Source organism: Oenanthe melanoleuca, chromosome 1 (assembly GCF_029582105.1).
Source record: "Oenanthe melanoleuca isolate GR-GAL-2019-014 chromosome 1, OMel1.0, whole genome shotgun sequence".
NCBI classification, from domain to species: Eukaryota; Metazoa; Chordata; class Aves; order Passeriformes; family Muscicapidae; genus Oenanthe; species Oenanthe melanoleuca.
In genome coordinates, this window is record NC_079333.1 from 73,589,289 (window position 1) to 73,608,834 (window position 19,546).

Sequence of the window (19,546 nt, forward strand, 5' to 3'; positions counted from 1 at the left end):
GAGCGCCCGGCCGTGCCCGCCGAGCGCCGCATCCCGCGCGGGGCGCGCTCCCCCCGCCCGCGGCCGCACCGCACCTCGGCCCGCCGCCGCAGCGCCGGGGCAGCGCAGAGCCGCACGCCCGCCGGGCACCAGAGCCCGCCGCCCTGACAGCTCGGCCGGGATCAAAGGGCCCGGCTCCTCCGCGGGGCCAGCGCCGCAGCCCCGCGAGGCCCCGGGCCGGAGCCGCGCCCGGGCCGCCGCCGCACTCACCAGGAGGACGGAGCCGCGCACCACCTCGGAGACGCTCTGCCGCAGCTCGGCCGCCGTGCCGGGCTTGCTCAGCGCCCGCGTGAACTTCCGAGTCTCCGGAGCCACGAGTGCCATGGCTGCTGCCTCCGCGCTCCCTCCCTCCCTCGGCGCGGGGCCGCCGCAGCCCTGCCGGCGCGGCCGCCGGACGGACGGACAGCCGGACAGCCGGGGGTGGCCGTCGGGGGGCGGGCAGGGAGCGCAGCCCCGCCGCCGCCGGGTGCCGCGGGCAGCCCCTCCCTCCCCGCTCGCCTCCCTCCTTCCCCGCTTCCCTCCCTGCCCCGATTGGCGCGGCCGCCAGCGGGGCGGGGGGCGGGGCCTCGCCGTGCCCACCTGTTCCCGCAGCGCCGCCCTGATTGGCCGCCGGGTTACCTGCCCGGCTGCGGCTCCGCGCCCCCATTGGCCCGGCGCGCACCCGGGGCCGCGGCGGGGCGGGGCCAAACCGAGCCGGAAGTTGCCGCCTGTCGAGCGGCCCCGCCCCGGCGGGAGCGGCGGCGGCCGCGGCTCCGTCGCGGTGCCTGAGCCGGGCTGTGCCTGAGCCGGGCTGTGCCTGAGCCGGGCTGTGCCTGAGCCGGGCTCTGCCCCGGCGGCCGCTGCTGCTCCTGCTTGTACCTGCACAGGGGAAGGAGCCGTCCTGCCCCTCTGCTCAGCCTTGGTGAAACCGCATCTGCAGTGCTGTGCCCAGTGCAGTGCAAGAGAGTCCTGGAGCGGGTCCAGCGCCGGGAACAAAGATGATGCGGGACTGGAGCATCTCTCTGTGAGAAAAGGCTGAGGGAGCTGGGCCTGTTCAGCCTGGAGAAGAGACAACTGAGACAGGACCTCATCAATGTTTATCAGTATTGAAGAGAGGGTGCCAATAGGATGGAGCCAGGCTCTGCTCAATGGTTCTGAGCAACAGGACAAGAGGCAAAGGGCAGAAACTGATGCACAGGAGGTTCCATTTGAATATAAGGAAGAACTTCTTTACTGTGCGTATGGCCAAGCACTGGAAAAGGTTACCCAGAGGGACTGAGGATTCTCGCTCACTGGAAATTCAGGAACCTCCTGGACACAATCCTGTGCCATGTGCTCTGGGATGACCCTGCTTGAGCAGGGAGGCTGGACAAGATGTCCCACTGTAGTCTTTTCCAACCTTTACATGATTCCGTAGACGCACATGCACATGGAGCTGTATAAGTGAAAGAGTCCAAAACCTTGGGAAATGGGTGCTGGAGCTGCAGCACCCACAGTGTAGTATGAGCATGTGCTCTACTCATGCATCCTACTTTTTCTCTTAGGCTTTCCTTTATATTCTTTTGCCCTCCGAAATAGCATCTATTTGTAGGTAAAGTTGCACATGTGTCCTTATTTGAGTAAGGACCACAAAGGTGATGAGGGCTCTGGAGCATTTCTTAGGAGGAGAGAATGAGAGAGCTTGGCCTGTTTAGTCTAGAGAAGAGAAGACTGCAAGGGGATCTCATCAATGCATATAAATGTCTCAAATCAGGTGTCAAAAGGATAGTGCCAGACACTTCAGTGGTGCCCAGTGAAAGGATGAGGAGCAAAGGCCATAAACACAAGAATTTCCACCTCAAGATGAAGGATTGAGAATTTCCACCCCGAGATGCTTTCCATTGAGGGTGGCAGACCACTAGCACAGGCTACCAAGGAAGCTCACCTGCCCCAGGTGACCTTGCTTTGGTAGGGGGTTTGGATTAGATGATCTCCAGAAGTCCTTTCCAACTCTTAAGTATTTGGTTCTGTGATTCTTTAGAAGTGGGAATGCCTCTAGCATGCTTAATTACCATGAATTCCCGCTGAGAGCCTGGCTAGCAGCATTGCTGAAAGGTATGCAGGCATTAGACACATTTAAATGCCTGGAGCATTTGAGAGCATTAGAGCTTGTGCACCTTTATCTTCTTAAGCACCTTTTTATATAAACTAACAACACTTCTCTGCACTGAATATATAGCTTACCACTGATGGAGGGAGGGACTGAGTGCTGTGGACAAGGGGTAAGGGGGTTTTCAGGTGGAAAAAGAATAGCACAAAGTGTTTGTGTTTGAGGATGCACATACTGCTGGCTGAAGGGCCTACTTTTTTGGCTGCTTCACAGATACATCTGCAACTAATAAGATTCCAAGTAATTGAGGTAATTCCTTCAGAAAGACAGAGGATTAAAAAATGTTCAAATGCACAAATTTGTATCTTACACAGAGTTTTTGCCCTTGAAGGATCTTTCCTACAGATACTCTTTAGACCTGCATCAAAGGCTCATTTGTTCAAATGCACAAGCTGGGGTTTTTTTAGTAGGATGTCTGTCACAACTAGAGTGTTCAAACTAGTTTATACCTTAAGACAGACATAATGTGCAGACAGTATGTCTTGTCAGGCTCAGTAAAGATCACTAGAGTTTCTGTTTTCTCAAGTCCAAGACCCAGTGTGTTTATGAGTCAATGTTTAGGCTGATAAATCAGAAAATTGCATACTGCTGAGAGAGATTGTCTGAATACAGAACTGGATGAGCAGCTATGTAAACATTTAGCTAGAATGAGCTATCTTACGATCATCTTTTTAATTTTTTTTTGTCTCAGTCTGTAGGATATGTCTGAATCTCAAACCTCCACAAGTAAACATGCCCTAGATTTTATATAAATAATAGATGATTACTTTCTAAAATTAAATAATTTGTTATTTTCAGAGCTCTCAGGCGCTTTCAATTCTGTCAATTTTGACCAAAATTTTAAAAAATCTTGTTTAGAGATTTTAGCAGTTGCTAGAATGTAAAATGGTATAATTAAACTATGTATACATAATTTAACTATGTTTGCTATCTATAAATAGTTCTCCTGTATATTATGCATTTTCCTGTAAAAGAGACTGTTCCAAGTCTGAAAAAGCTCTGAATGACACCTGAATGTATAAGTAGAGATATGTAATGTAAATGATAATTTACATAAGAAAACCATACAAGATACCCCAAAAATGAGGTTATGACAATAATCAGAGTTTCTTTTCAGCTAAACATCCAGTTAAAGAAAGAAAAAGTGACAATTCTATGTAAAAAACAAAAGGAAAAATATGGAAGCTGATAAGCAGAAAGGATAATTATAGTTAGGAAACAATGAGAATGACTACTAGTGGCTAAATATAGGAATGAAAAGTCTTGGATCATTGCCTAAAGGGCAAGGGGAATTAATTTTTTAAAACATCAGGATCAAAAAAGAAAAAAATCTAGACAATGTCATGGTTTCCCTGCTACTTTGAAATACACAACTTTCAGTAACAATGCCAATACATAAAAATATTAATTTTTTAATAGAAACCTGGATAATGAAGTAATACTTCATGGATGTAATTGTAAATGATTTATTCAATCAGTACTTAGTAAGGATGCTAAATAGCAGCTAGTAAAGGTTAAAACGTTTGAACTTTCAAGTCATGGCACAGAATTTCATGGGATTCTAAATGATTCATGGTAATAATCGACCTATGTTTTCTCCAGAAATGAAGAAGAAAAACTGATATGGTGTCCATTAGAAGTGTAAAGCAAAGGAGGCTTGGAGCTAAAATAATATGACAAGAATCTTTGGCAAAATAATGAAAGTCAAAAGTAAGAATCACATGTAGGAATTAAAGAATTATTGAGTTTCTAATATCAACATGATTTGCTGAAATTTAGGCTTGTTGCTTAAGGGATTGGTATTTTACCTGGCAAGGGTCACTGTATAATTATGAGTTTTTATGAAGACATTATGTTATATTCTACTGAATACTACTATTCTATTAAAAATCTTTTTATACAAAACTTGCAGCATAGCTTTATGTGACAAAAATAGATGCAGATATAAATATTTATCAGAAAGAAAGGCATCAAAGTACAAAGAATATTTTAAAGTCGAATTATAGAGGTGTTATAGTGTGGTTATGAACAACTCAAAAAGATTCATGCTTATGATACAAACTTCAGATTTAAAAGTGAAGGAATATTAAGAAGTAGTAGTGATGGTGTTATATATGGCATTCATCAAACTTTTCTGGCATAAATAGTGGCATTGCATTTTACCATAAATGATTGACAGACTGGAAAAACAAGGAAAATCTGCCTCGCAGTGAAAAAATGAAGAAGCATCTGTCTAGCTTACACAAAACCTTGATCATAATGTACTAGAATTTGGAAGAGAATTTCAAATATTAAAAGTCTCTTTAATCTGTCAGCTAAGATGACAGTGAGAACCAATAACTGGCAGGTGAAATTATACTCATGTAGAGTAACATCCTTCTCTTTTACCCACAAGAGGAGTTATTTGGTATTATCCCTAAGGACCCACTAAGCTCTATTTCCCAGTTTCTAAATTAAGATTCAATAGCTTTTCTAAATCCTGTGATATAAGTCCTCCCTCAAGTTATGGACTCAAAGCAAAGCTCACATTATAAAATTTCTTGGCTTTTGTTGCTGTGGAGGTCAAGATGATCATAACCTTTCTGGCCTGAAAATCCTTTCAGCTGGGAAGGAGCTGTTGAACTAAAGGTCACCAAAAGTACCAATCTCTTCACTCTTGTGACCAGTGACAGGACTCGAGGAAACAGCATGATGCTGAGTCAGGGGAGGTTTAGGTTGGATATCAGGTTTTCCACCCTCTGGTTGGTTGGGCACTGGAACAGGCTCCCCAGGGAGAGGTCACAGCACCAGTCTAGCTAAGTTCAAGAAGTGTTTGGACAGTGCTCTCAGGCACATGGTGTGATTCTTGGGGATGGTCCAGTGCAAGGCCAGGAGTTGGACTTGATGATCCTTGTGGGTCCCTACCAACGCAGCTTATTCTATGATATGGCCACAGTAGGTGCTAAAAGATCAGAGGGAGCAAGGGTATACTCCCTAAATATTAGCTAAGCAGATAGTCTGGAGGTTTTGCAAATAATAAACAACTTAAGAATGGATGTTAAAATCCAGAGAAGATGTAGCAGGTTTTCTGTTGTTTTGGTTTTGTTGGTTTTTTTTGTGATCCAAAAGGCAGAAGCATAAAAAGCTACATTTTGATAGCATTTTATCAGTAATTTAAATATAGTTACTAGTTTTCTATACTTGTAAAAGTTAAATTAAAACAATACTGCTGATAGGTAGATTTTTTTAGCATCTTCAAACTTACTAACCCATTCAGTGATGTGCTGGAATAGGTTCACTTGAGCTCCTTTTTAAAATTCTCACAGAGCCTGAAAAGAATAATGAAGTGTTTTTGCTGCATCTGGCTAAGACTGACTTTGTCCCAGATACAGCTAATCTACCCTTCCAAATATTTTACAAGCAGTCCACACAGATATTTGTGAATAGCAGAATTTAGTTCTTCCCCAGTGGAACATAAGAGCGTGCCAAAGTTGATGTACAGAAAGGTACAAGCATTTAAAAATTACTTTGATTATACAGCACTGATCTCTTCTCCCCCATGAAATCCATAATATGCCTTTTTAAGACAACTCCATTTTTTTTTATCAGATGGTGTCCCCAGGTTGACAAAGTTCATGCTAAATGCAAATACCTGAAAACAGCTGGTTAGTGTAAGGTAGAATAAATTTGTATTTCCACTGAGGAGATATACCGAAAATTACTTGGAGGTTGTTTCCTTTGATTATAGTAGTAGAAAAGAGCACATACATGTTTCTGCTGCTCATAAATGGAAATGCAAAAATTATTTTGGTTTATTCCTTACCTGAAAATCTGGCTATATCATGAGGTGAAAAGGAGAAGCATTCAGTAAAAGTTTCTCCATAATTTCCAGCATGTTACTGTTCAGAAAACTACACTCATTGCCTGCTTTGCAAAATGATGTAATTAATTTCAGTGTAATTGTGTGTTTTAGGCTTAGTTCTTGTAACCCTGCCAATAGAAACTTGAGGAAGGAAGGACCAAGTGGATATTCCATGATCTTTCTACCTATTCATGTGCAATTTTAAAAGCTCATTTTTCTAATTTTATTTCTCATGTTCAGCAGAGGTATTACAGAATTAATATAAGCAAACAAAATCTTTCTCTGCACTGATGCACAGCATAAATGTAGCTTCTTTTTTTCTTAAAAGCAGAGGTGATGTTACCTCCCCTGACCTGGCTGAACTACAACCAGGGAAACTACAGTACTATGTAAGTAGATTCCTATGCAAGTTCACAAGGATACAAAATAATTCACTTTCTGTCTTTTCTACTGACTCCTAAGACAATTATGACACTTCTTTCAGTTTATCAGTCAATCAGTTTCATTCAGGCTTCTGGCATAGTATTCCTTCTTCAGCATTAGTTGTAATCTACCCATGAGTATTGCTAACATCTTTTGGAGAGTTAGTCATGCAATATGAACTGAGTTCCACATAATTTTCTTATATATCCAATGGAGGATGACAACTTTGATTTTAAACCTCACAGAAAATTGATGCAGGACTCCTGAATGGCTGCTCTGATTTTGTTTTAGTTTATTTTGGTTTGTCTAACTCAGTCTAAACTAAGTTTAGATAGTTTTTTGTTGGGCCAAGCTAATAAAGCCTACACTTAACAAAAGTAAAAATAGATACATAGTATTTTGTACCAACAAAGTCATATTTTTAAATTACTTAGAGTTTAACTTTTGCAATTTAAAATATTTATTTACCTTCACAGCTTTCCATGAACTGCTGTTTAGGATTGCTGTGTACTTTTAAGAGATGTTTCATGTTGTGCCATGACCACCAGCAGCTGCTTAAGAGCCTGCCATGGGATACATCTTTCTTTTATCATCAGCATAGGGATTGTTGAAACCTTTAGAAGAGGATTTCTCTTCTCAGTAGGGATGGAGATTTCCAGCTAAGCCAGACCATATGCTGATTCTCGGATTTCTTATCTGTAATCAGTCTTTCTTTGATGTTGTCAAAGATGTTTCCATTAAGACTGAAGAATAATTCTGCTACTTCATCATTGTTCATGTGCAGTATTTATTATGAGACTACATCCCTTACTACAAATTTGTATTACTACAAATCAGTAATACATTTCTTGCAGTGTTAATGTTTGTGATTCCCCACCCACTTTAAACCAAGAGCAGCATAGAGGAGACAGCTGATAACCTCTTAACACATGAAAGTACTGACAAGGTCTCCTGCAGACACTGTAATGCAAAGTAGTCTGTGTGAACACAAATCCTTCTTTATTGACTTGCCTGTTAATTCCCTTAGTTCGACATAGCTCACATTTCTTCCATTCTGAGTAGGTAACTTCTTCCTACTCAGAGAATTTAGATAAGTGTTCCTTGTTTCAAGGTCAGTTTAGATACAGTTCCAAGACATGATCTGAGAAATAAATAATAGGATATGATCTGTATTCAGCAAAGCGACTGAGCAGTGATTGTTTACACTATAGGTGTGTCCTAAAGCTCACAGTTCTTACCTCCATGGCAAGGGAATGGATGCAGCAGAGATCCTTGCTGGCACCAGGGAACAGTTTTCACGATATGTTGTTCGCAATAAAAGGAAAACACTTTTTTTTTTTTTAATGTTGCATACTTGTCCAGTATCTGCTCAAGTACTGGTTTTAGGAGCTTGTTTCTCTGGTATAAATATATACTCTAAAATGCTAGGTTCTGGTTCCTTTGCTTTCTTCCTTGCCAATTCTTCTGGCTGTCATTTATAATAAACATAGTCACAATAAGAAACACTGTCACAAAAAATGCAGTATACTCTCATAAAATAAAATTATCATAGAATATTTTATTGCAAAGGTTTATATTTTAATACAACATACAGCTATTAAAAATAACTGCTCAATTGCTAATTTCTACTGGCTAAGGGTTTGGTTTGGCAGATTTTGAAACTGGTTGCTGACTGCTTGCTGTGGTTGGCTTATGTAAAGTAACTCGGTGGAAGCAGTTTCTAAACTTTTTAAAGCAACTTTTAAATAGCTGCAGGGCAATCTTAAAACAAAATTAAACAGGACAGGAAAAAATCCAAGCAAACCTGAAAAACAGTACATATCCAAAACCAAAAGAAAATATTTAAAGGGTTTGAAAGTTTCCTGTCCCTTTATAATTTTTGCATATTTGTAGCCTATGATGGTATACCACAACAATAAGCCTTATTCACATGGGGAACCACAATGACACTACTAGAAATAATCACATGAGGAACAGCTGCAAGAATGAATTTGTGGATGTGGTGTAAATAAGAAAATTGTAAAATGGAATGCTGGAATTATCATGACTAGTACAGAACAGAAGGGGAAAAGACATCTTTCTAAGAAATATAAATACTTCATAATGAATTAACTATAGGGACTATGTGACTATATGGACTATATGACAGACTGAATTTATAGCCTGGTGCAATTATACCTAAAAGCAGCATCTCCTAACCAAGATAATAATTCAAATCCTTATTTGAAACCTTTCAAATGTGATTAGTGATTAATGTGACTTAGAATAAGAATTAGATTTCTTAGGACAGTTGAAATTTTTTTAGTTGTTACACACATTGGTGTAGGAGGAGGATCCCTGTGAGTGAATCAATCAGATTCTACTGTCTCCTATTTTCCTATGAAACATGATGGATAGAAGCTCATGAGCATTTGTCAGCCTTCCCTTGCAAGGACAAAGGAAAAAGGTCATTTTAGGTTTGATTTCCTAGATTTTCCTCATGTACTGTTTAATATGTGTTTATGTTGTTTCAAAAAAAGCAAACAAACAACCAGAAAAAAAATTTACATTTAAAACTGATCTCGCTTGCTATATAGGATTTATATGACTTAGATGTCACTCCTCTGTCCCCCAAAAAGTACCAAACAGGCCTTGAATTTCATTTTAATTGCATGTGTGATCAAAATTAGCTGTTAACAAAATGATTGGGTTACTTTCTGTTTGAAAGCTACAGCTCTCTTGTTATGTGTAGTAGTATCTGTAGCAACCATAAAACCTAAGAGCCTTCCAGAAGCCTATTAGGCAATGTGAGTAATACATTTTTGTTTGGGTTTGTTTTGGGTTTTTTTTCACTCATGGAAAAATGTGCGTCTGCTGGAATGCTCTGGCTGCTTTTTAATAATACATATTCCATCCATTCATCCACCAATGTACTATGTTTTTTTTCTTCTGTTAGACAAGAGAAATTCACAGGAAGAAGCCTTCAAAGCCTGTGGTGTAGAGTGGGGAAGTAATTGGTGCAGCCTGGAAGGCTCTGTCTCCTCCATCGGAAGTCTTTTTCTCTGTAGAAAAGTCTCACGTGTCAGAAGATGGAGCAGCCAAACCCAGATTTATTTTGGAGCCATGGTGTCCTTAGGTTCTCTCCTAAACACTTTGCAGCTGTCCTCTAAACTGATAAATCCTTCAGGAGTTAACATGGCTTATATTCCAAATACAAAAGCAGCTGTAAGGAGACACAGGGTCACAGATTTACTGGCACACTCCAGGGGCTGCAGCAGTGATAAACTGTCTGTAAAATTCACATTTGTGATGCAAGAAGTCATATAAACAAATGTGCTATTTTTATATTTTACATATATAAGTAAACAAACATAAAGCCTTGTGTTTGTCATTTCTTCTGACACAAATTTTGTTTCCATTTCTCAGCATTGTTGCTCAATCCTATAACAGTGAGTAAAATTTCACTAAATAAAAATGTTCCTTTGCATTTATTTTCAGAAAACTCCCTAATGTGTTGGGCAATGTCTTCAGCCTTTATCGTTTTTCAGATTTATGTTCAAGTAACAGACAGAGAGGATCAAACTGTCCTCTGTCCCTGTGGCTCATTCAGTCAGCATTCCAGCCCTGTCCTTTCTCACTTTCTCACTTTCTCACTTTCCCAGGGTCATCTCCTTGCATCTTAATTTGAAGAAAAGGGGTCATGTAAGTTTGTAGAGCACAGATCAGTTTGGAATACCATCTGTCCTACAGCATCATCCCTAGATTCCTTGTTTGCTGAGACTTATTAAATCATGCCTCAGTTTCTTTAGATTTTCTATTATACTCTAGTTATCTTCACTCATAAATTTTAATTGTCTAAAATATAATTTTAAGAAAAATCTCTGGGTCTTTTAACTGAATCCCTACACTACCTTTTTTTCTTCTCTTCCTTTAGTCTATGAAGTGTATTTCAGTTTCATTCCATAGAACAAATGCTATTTTTATTGTTCTTATCACTGCCTTTCCTGCTTACTTTTTTTTTTTATTTTTTATTTTTGTATTACTGGCCATGTAATTAGGGAAACTGGGAAGGAGTACAAAATATATTTTTACCTGTTTCAAGAACTGGACATGTTCATAATAAATTTAAAAGAGAAGGTGCCATAAACAGAAAGGATTGTTGGAAAATGCTGCTTTAGATAGATAATCCAGTGTAAGGTGAAAGAAACAGACCAAAGAACAGTTAGAGGTTAGGATCAAATAGAAAAAAAAAAGGAAAAACAGAACACCAGCAAAAACCGAGTTGCAAATATACCAAAACAATGTAACAGAAAAGAAAAGAAAAAAAGTATTTAAGCTAGCTTTAGGACTAAGCATGAGAGGAATAGTGTAAAGGAAATTCTGACTTCCAGTTAACAATCCTGCTGCTGCAGTTTTAACTTCTTGTAATTGTAACCTAAGAGTTTCCTGGAAGCTGTTAGCACGGAAACACATTCAGCCTACAGAAAGGCAAGTTTTGCAAGCCAAACATTTTACTTGCTGTTAAAATCAAATTGAAATCTGAATTTAGTCCATTTTTTATAGTACCACATCACAATGTGTATTTTAAAGTTCTAGTGAATCAAGGTAAATGGTTATAGTACTACTGCCATGTGTCACCTCTGCTTTGAAAATTAACTCTTCCTTTGTCCCCAACTCTTTATTGGTTTAGACTGGAAACAGCAAATAACTTTGATTTAAAGAGCAGAATGGATGTCCTAGAAAACAGGCTGTGCCTTTCCACACAGGAGAATATTTTGTTCCAGCAGCCAGAGGAGCTGAAGAAATCTAGTGGCCAGCTCCCTGAGCATGGATATGAGTATTGCTCCAGGGCAGCCCCACAACATCCTTCCCCCAATACACAGCCCCCAGCTGCCACCACAGCATGTCATTCCCAGAGAGCTCTCCAGCAGCCTTTCCACAGGCTGAGCTCCCCTTAAGCCATATCTTGAGTCATCTCCAGGTGTGGCAATGCCAGGGTAAACTCTAGTGTGGAAAAGTCAGTCAGGTCTGCAGCACCCCATGGAAGAGGCACTGGGATGTGCCAGACATGGTGTGTTGCTGAAAAATCTTAAGGAGAAACTACTGTGGTGGTTGGATGCTGCAAAATCTGAACTTCAAACAGTGGATTCTTCCACGGCCTAGGTGAGTTGTCTTCATACAAATGGGTAATAAAGCTGTTAAAGCTGTGATTTTTATTATCATAAAACTATTTTTCAGGTGGCAAAGAGTTGGCAGAATGTCCTTGTCATCTAGGCTGTGACAATAGCCAGGTGAATGCTAGAAGGGGTGTGAGCTTCTCTGGGTTTATGCTGAGTCCTGAAGAGCTACATCTACAGTCTTGAGGAAGCTGCAGATTTCCAAATTTCTGGGATCCCACCGAAGCTTTGCATGTGACTTCCATGGGGCAAAGACCTAAGCACATTAGTTGTGTTTTCAAAACAACATAGACAATGAAGTTGGGGTACAGACAATTGACCACCTAAACCCCACCATGTAGATAAAGGACACAACAAGTATCTTCAGAGGGCACTTTGTTGGATCTACTTCAGCCATCTGCCTTAGAGTAGATGAGCTGTTCTCTTCAGGGACCCTTTCTGACCATCACTGCTAAAGGAAGCCAAATGCAACTCGTATGAATATGGACATCCATCTTTTAGATACCTAACTTTCCTCCCCTCTACTCTCCTATGTGAGATTCCCTCCCAGGCTGTAGTCTGAGGAGGACAGAAGTGTGAAACTGAAACCTTGGCAGGGATACTGGTAGGACATGCTCACACCATACAATCAAAATTAATTTTAAAATCACAGGGTAGCTCCTCTTCTTGATAAAGTTGTGTCAATGAAGTTAGTAGAGAGCGTGTAACTAACCCATGCTCCTTACAAAACAAACACAGCATTGTGATCTGAACTCCTCCAGTATAGTAATTTCCTTTGGCACTTCTAATTGTTTTTTTCTGTACTTTTCATTTGGAGATGCACAATAGAATAAACTTTCTTCTTTCTAAAACTTCTTCTAAAGTTTTATACTCAGAAATACATATGAACAGCTCATCCTTGCCATACAGTCTTTGGGAGTCCTTAGATCAGGCCTGGATTTCACACACTTTTAAAAAGGAAGGGGGGAAAAACAGGTAGGAAAAATACTCAAGGTAGTACTTGAATAAATAGAATTCTGTGGATTGTGGACATATTTTGTAGAGTTTAATAACATTAGGCTCTGAAGTATTTTACATGTGCTTCAATTATTTGACTGGTAAAATGAAACAGGATTTCATATAATACATTTTATTGTCAATAAGCTTTTAATAGAAGTGTCAAAGAATGACTTTACTCAGAACTAGTTCTGATTCTAATAAGCACACAAAAAACTTAGGGGTACTTCAATTTTCATTTTTTAACACAACATGGAAAAATAAACTGGAAGTTATTACATAAATTAATAAAAGATCATATAATTTTCAATGACATCTAGCAAAATCAGTGATTTGATTACTGTTAAAGTCTATCTTTAGAGTATTTCCAGTTTTACTTGCCATAAAAAGCACTGTGCTTCTGAAAAGCCCCCTTGAAATGAAAATTCTTGTTGGAAAATATGGTAAGAATCCTAAAAACTGCAAAGTTTGGGTATTAGAATTGCTAGCAGAATCAGACTTAACATTGTATGTCCAAATATAAAATAAATTAGCTGTTCAAACACTCTCTTACCAACAGATGATGTGCTGTAGGCATCAGTCACCTATAAATATATAAAGATATGCAAAATGCATGTTCTATTTAATTTCTCTAGATATCAAAAGCACAACGATTTTGTTAAAAGAACTGTTTTCTGTAAACCGGCTGGTTGGCATACAGTGGACCCTGACACAGAATTTCAGGGATATGTGCTGCAATAAGAACAGCTGCTATTCATACTGGAAAACTGGTTAAGTGTAAGGTGGTTTAGAAGTCAAATTAAATATGTGCTTACTTCTGTGAAGATAATTTCTTTCAGGCTGACCAAGCCTTTGCTTATACCCTTGTATTTAACTTTAATGATGCTTTTCTAACCTTGCCCTTCTCAGTGACATTCTTCCTTTTGAAAATCTTCATTACCCTCAATACACTTTTCCCCTTCTCATTGATTCATCTGCTCTTAGGGTTGCCATAACTGTAGCAGTTCAATTACTTTATTTCTGCCTACCATTTCCTTTTCTCATTAAAGCTGATCATGCAGCTTTGAGAAGGAGCTGTTGCAGCACACTCTATGTAAGATGGTACTCAGAGGTATGAATGAAATAGCTGACAACGGTGATAGTCCTTGTGAAAGCTCTGCCTTGATGCTTGAAAGGCTGCAATGGCTTCCTATTTGTCACTACTTGTATATTGGCTTATTGCAATTGGATCTTTAAAGTGCTATGTGGTCTGGATCCTGTTATTTACAATGCCACTTCCATCCTGGTGACAGCTGAGACAATCACATCTGCTTTGGTTAGCAGCTCTGGTATTAAGTAGGTGACTAAAATAGTAAAAATTAAAAAAAAAAAAGCAAGAAAGGCCACCTCCAGACAGGTGTCAGGTCCTTGACTCTGTCAGTAGTTGATACAACAGAGTCCAAGGGTATGTCAAAGGAATGAATGTAAGTGTGGTTTAAAATGTTTGCTGTCATACTTGTGATAGCATGAGTTTACACAGGGCTTGATGGGACAAATAGTTTTGTTTCAGGCAACACTGGACGGAAGCCAGGGCTGGTCACATCCACATCCAGATGACATCAGAAAAAAAATCCAAAAGAGTTATTTTGCTTTTCTTGCAACAACTGTGGGTCTTTGAAAAGCTCTGCACAGATTCCATTCTTGGGATGCATGGTGACTCATGAAGGCCATGTTTATTCACTCTGCCTTGTAGGATGTGTGGATTGTCTACACAGCATGAATGAAGGCTGAGCCTGGCCAACTGGGATGGAGAGCCAGTCTGGGTGGCTGCAAGGCTACAGGGCTTGCCTAGGTCAGGTACACAGTGCACACAATGTGGTTGGCTGAATGTGATATTGCAGGTATGACTTGGGCACTTCATCCACTTAAGTGCAGAAGCTGCTTACTGAGAGTCCCCAGGTGCTGCCAGCTGCCATGAAATACTGGAGATGCCACACCTTGCCCAGAGCAATGCCAGAGATCCTGTAAAGCCTGCAGCAATCCTAGCCCTGGCTGATTGGTGTCACTGAGGGCTTGGGCCAGCCACTGTTACTGTAGTCTCACCAACCTTGATAAAAGCACCTTTCTCATGGCAGGTATTTTATGCATTTCCCTCTTGCTGGAGGTAATCCTGTGGTTTTCCAGTTTTGGATTCAGTCCCTGGATGCAGGGAGTCTTGGATTCAGTTCTTGGATTCAGTCCCTGGATTCAGCCCTCTTGCCCACGCCCAGCTTTGCAGATGCTTGCAAAACCATCAGCACCAAGTAGGTGAATTCCCTCCACAAATCTGTGGTCAGTCTTAGCAAGGTTACTGAACATTTCTGTTCTAGCCCAGCTCCCAATTCACCTAGAGAGAGAGTGAAAAATCAATAGACCACCACTAGTCTCCTGCTTAAAGCCTTTCAGTGTTGCAGTCCTTGTTGCAAGGAGAGAGACTTGGATTTGCTACAGCCATCCTATAGTCCTGGCTAAGTCTCTGCCAGGCCACTCTCCTCAAGGATCATCCCTCCTATGGATGACCAGCTAGCCAGGGTAGGAACAGATTTTTTTCCCTTGCCAGCCTTTTACTGCTGGAGATGCTCCCAAGTACCAGTGGCCTTTGGGGTCACACTGGCTCACACACCTGAGCGCAAATATCCCATTTGTTCTCCAAACAATGCTTCCTTCTTTGCTCCCTTGCTTTGCTCACTCATTCATTCCCCTGGCATGCTGTACAGCACAAAGCACTCCTGTGAGCCTGCAGGGCTGCTGTCATCCCTCAGAGCTTGCTGAGAGCAACCTGCTACTGCTGGCAAGCTCTAGCAGAGTGATGTAATCCTGGGCAGATCTTACGCCACCATCCTGATGCCAGATATTGTGTTGGCTCGCCTTGTTTGTTACAATGTGTATGGCTCCTTAATTTTTTTCCTCCCCCAAAGGATTTGAAATTTGATCCATACTTGTCTTTCTGGTTCTCAGTTTTAATGTTGGAGAGCTCTGAAATCTCAGTGTCTGGTATCTGTGGAAGGCTCTTCTCCTTCCTCTTGTACGTTTCCAGCTGGGCTAGGTGATTTCCTCTTTCAGAAATTCTTGTTGTTTTGTTAGCATTTAACCCAAGTCTTCCAGTCTTATGTTCCAGATCCAAATAGCCTTGCTTCATCTGAGTCAATTGTTCAAAACAGTCAGCCTGAGATCAGTCAACCTTCTCCTTTCTTTTACCCTCTTTACCTACCTTCTGTTGAAAAGAGCTTTTTTTTTTAATGCTTAACTCCTGCATTTTCGCATCCTGTAATACCCTTTCATGATTAATCCCTTTGGTTTCATGGAACAGTATCAAAGGTACAAAGTGCTTCAACTCCTTGCCAGAAATAAAGCCAGGACCTGGCTAGTTTCCATTTTGCTGCAGCTGTAGTATTGTAACAGTCATTATCCTTCAAGTACCTGGGTGAGATAAATTTTGTAACAAAAAAGGCAAAATACCTTTCATTAGCCTGGCATTTTACAGACACCTCTCTGGTTTATCCTCTCAGATGAAGGTCAAAAATGTCCCTGCTTATCCTCTACATTTTCCTGACATTTTCAGCATTTAGGGACTAATATGCAGCTTCTCTGTCCTGCTCAGACATTTTCTTGGTTTCTTCTCTTCACTACAGTGTTGTTTGCTCAGTGATGACTCAGAACAGAAAACTATAAAAGAGGTCAACCTATTTGTTTCCCAGCCTTCTAAAGGTGCAGTTATCTACCCCAACAGGAAATTCAAGACTTTGTGAATGAATGATACAGAGTTGTAGTGGCAAGAGAAGCCCCAGTGCCATGATCTGGCACGTATGCAAGGTGACTTGGCCTAAATAAATTAGATTAATTGAGTGGAAGTAAAAATCTTCCCTGAATTAAATACACTGAAAAGAGAAAGCACTTACAGACTGTGTTCCAAGGAACCTGAAAAGGCTTTTCTCCTCTTCCTGTGCCCTGACTGTGCACTGACTTCTGGAAAGAGCTCACACAGGAATCCTCTCTTCAGGTCCATACTAAACCCTAATAGGTTAGAAAGGTGATGTTTTCTGATTTAAAGCATTACTAAACGAGACAATTTAAACAGTATTACAACTTGGCAGTTGCTTTGTAACATGGGAAAACACAGATGTTCCAGCTGTTTGTAAGACTCACACAGCAAGGTCCGAATATTGAGGCACGCTGTAGAAAAGACTGGAATCTCCCTCACCTGTTGAAATGCATGTGGATTGGGATCAGCAAAGCTCGTTGGAGCAGATCTGTGCATTTCAGGATTTTACATCTACCCTTTGACTGCAAGGTTACAGTGTTGACTCAACCTCCAGTTTACTTCCTCTCGGATTTCCACAACTTCAGATTTTGTTTCCTCTGTCTATTGTAGGAGTGAAATGTTACAAAACAGGAATTGAGATCCTTTTATAAACATTGCTTTTGAGTAAAATTAACGTAGATTTATAAAATTATTAATTGGAAATAACAGAGACATGAAATTTTCTTTTTATCCTTTTTTTTTTTTTTTTTTTTTTTTGAGGATTGACTCTGATTTCTTGTTCATGGTTGAAAGACATATAAAATCTTGATTCTGTGCTATTGACAAGTCTTTGGCAACACTCCTTTCAGGATCATGCACTTACCATGAATATTCCTTTCTTGCAATCTGCTTCATGATCCATTATTTTGGAGTAACAAAAGTCTGAATTGTTTAACATTCAAGGAGTAACCACTGGAGAAGTTATGGGTTTCTGTGTCCTCACTTCTGGATAAGAGATGGAGAAAGGTGCAAGAAAATTTGGAGCAGCTTCTATAATATGGAGCAGCTTGGAGAAGAAGGACTTGGGAGTGCTGGTGAACGAGAATCTCAATATGGGCTTGTAGCCCAGAAGGCCAGCTGTATCCTGGGCTGCAACAACAGCAGCGTGGCCAGCAGGTCAGGGGAGGTGATTCTGCCCCTCTATTCTGCTCTGGTCAGATCCCAGCTGGAGTGCTGCATCCAGCTCTGGGTCCCCAAGGTGAGAAGGGTGTTGGAGCTAGTACATAGCAATACTACAGATGTGATCACATGGCTGGAGCATCTCTTCTATGAAGCCATGCTGAGAGAGTTTGGGCTGTTCAGCCTGGAGGATAAAAGGCTCTGGGGAGACCATGTAGTGGCCTGCCAGTACCTAAAAGGGGGTACAAAAGAGCTGGAGAGGGACTTTTTACAAGAGCTTGTAGTTATAGTACAAAGGGGAATGACTTTAAACTGAAGGAGAGTAGATTTAGATTGGATTTGAGAATGAAATTCTTCTCTCTGAGGCTGGTGAGGCACTGGAACAGGTTGCCCAGTGACATTGTGGATGCCCCGTTCTGGGAGTATTCAAGGTCAGACTGGGTGGCACTCTGAGCAACCTGGTCTAGCAAAAGGTGTCCCTGCTCTTGTCAGGGGATAGGAACTTGATGATCTTTAAAGTCACTTCCAACACAAACTATTCTATGATTCTAATGTTCACAAATACCAAAATCACACTTTGAAGGTTTCGGCTGCTTTGCCTATTCTATTAATAAATCCTTATGTGACTGTCACTGAGTGACAACCTTTTGGAGAAGGAGAGGCAGAGTAACTAGCCTGTGGCAGCACAAGTCATGGGTGGAATGAGGATTATAAAACAGGATTTCCTGCCTCCCAAACCTCTTCAAGTTCTTCCAGTTCAGGCTGCCTCCCAAGCAGGTAATTACATGCATATCAGTCATACCTCTTATAATTTTCTTATCTTTATTTATAAGCTGTGATTTTCCTAATTAACTCAGTTGTTTTTCACTGCATTAATTAGCTGTGCTTAACAAAACAACTCAGAGAAGTATTTAGTTATTGTGTTCATGAAGTCAGTTCCAAGAAAGGTAACCTAAGCTTTTAACAAGGCTAGACAAAAAAAAAAAAACAACAAAACAAAACAAAACAAAACACCCAAGCCCAATTACAATATATTTTAAAGTGCTTATTTCTCTGCCAATCAAATGTGGTAAAGATATTTAATCACCCACAACTCTGAGGGTGAATTAGATGCAAGGAAAATTATAGCTGCACATGTTGTGTTCAGGAAAGAGATTTGCGTGCCTAAACAAAATGAACTTTAACACAGTTAGAAAAACTGACACATCTTGTGAGATGGTTTTTGTATAAAGTGATAAGAGGAGGCAACATCTTTTCTCAGTTTTGGAGGAGAAAGAGGGTTCAAGTGAATGAATGGATGGAGCTAATTTTTTTAATCCATCTAATGATCTACATCAAATATATGAGACTTTCAACTCTGAAATTAATTTTGACAGGTGGGGAGAGAATGGCTGTTTTGAAAGTAATCTTGCTTAAACATTAAAGAAACTGTTGGCCAATTTCATTAGGTTTGTTGCATTGTTTCATTTTCCATGTCATAGAACAATTCTGCTCTGTGTTCCAGTCATGCAGTATTTTATCCTGTGAGGCTGATGGGTTTGTTTTAAAAGTACCTCATCCTTTTGACATCTTTTCCAAACTGAATTGCTTCACAGAATCATGGAAAGAATTATAGAATATTCTGAGTTGGAAAGGATCCATCAGGATGCTTGAGTTCAACTCCTAAGTGAATGGCCTCTATGGGCATCTTCATCATTTCTGAAGAGTTCTTGCCTCTCTGTCTCCATGTAAGAAGGGGCACACAGAAAGCAGGATGCCAGCTGTGCACACCAAGACAATGGCTAGATGATATTACCCAGAACATCTAGAGAAGTGAAAGTCTGAGCAGAGTTTCTACATACTTTAGGCTATTTTGAATGTACACAGCCACAATTAATTTCTTAAAATTAATCATTTTCTGATTTGCTGCCTCTGGCTCCTTCTGATCTTCCCCAAAGAAGAGCTGTGTCAGTTAGCTGTGTTTTAATATCAATATCAGTTTGCTCAAGAATTTTAAGAGAACAAAATAGAATCATTGCTCTATC

At 40.6% G+C, this 19,546-nt stretch overlaps 1 protein-coding gene across 3 annotated transcripts in view; it reads right to left on the minus strand.

Moving 5' to 3' along the window:
* The window catches only part of DOCK9 (dedicator of cytokinesis 9), a 111,948-nt gene extending 111,456 nt beyond the window's left edge, over positions 1-492 (minus strand). For all 3 annotated transcript variants that reach the window (XM_056485637.1, XM_056485613.1, XM_056485596.1), the window contains exon 1: positions 250-492. In XM_056485637.1, the coding sequence (XP_056341612.1) occupies positions 250-363 (114 nt within the window). In that variant the 5' untranslated portion in view covers positions 364-492. The remainder of the gene's footprint in view (positions 1-249) is intronic.
* Positions 493-19,546: the final 19,054 nt, after the last annotated feature.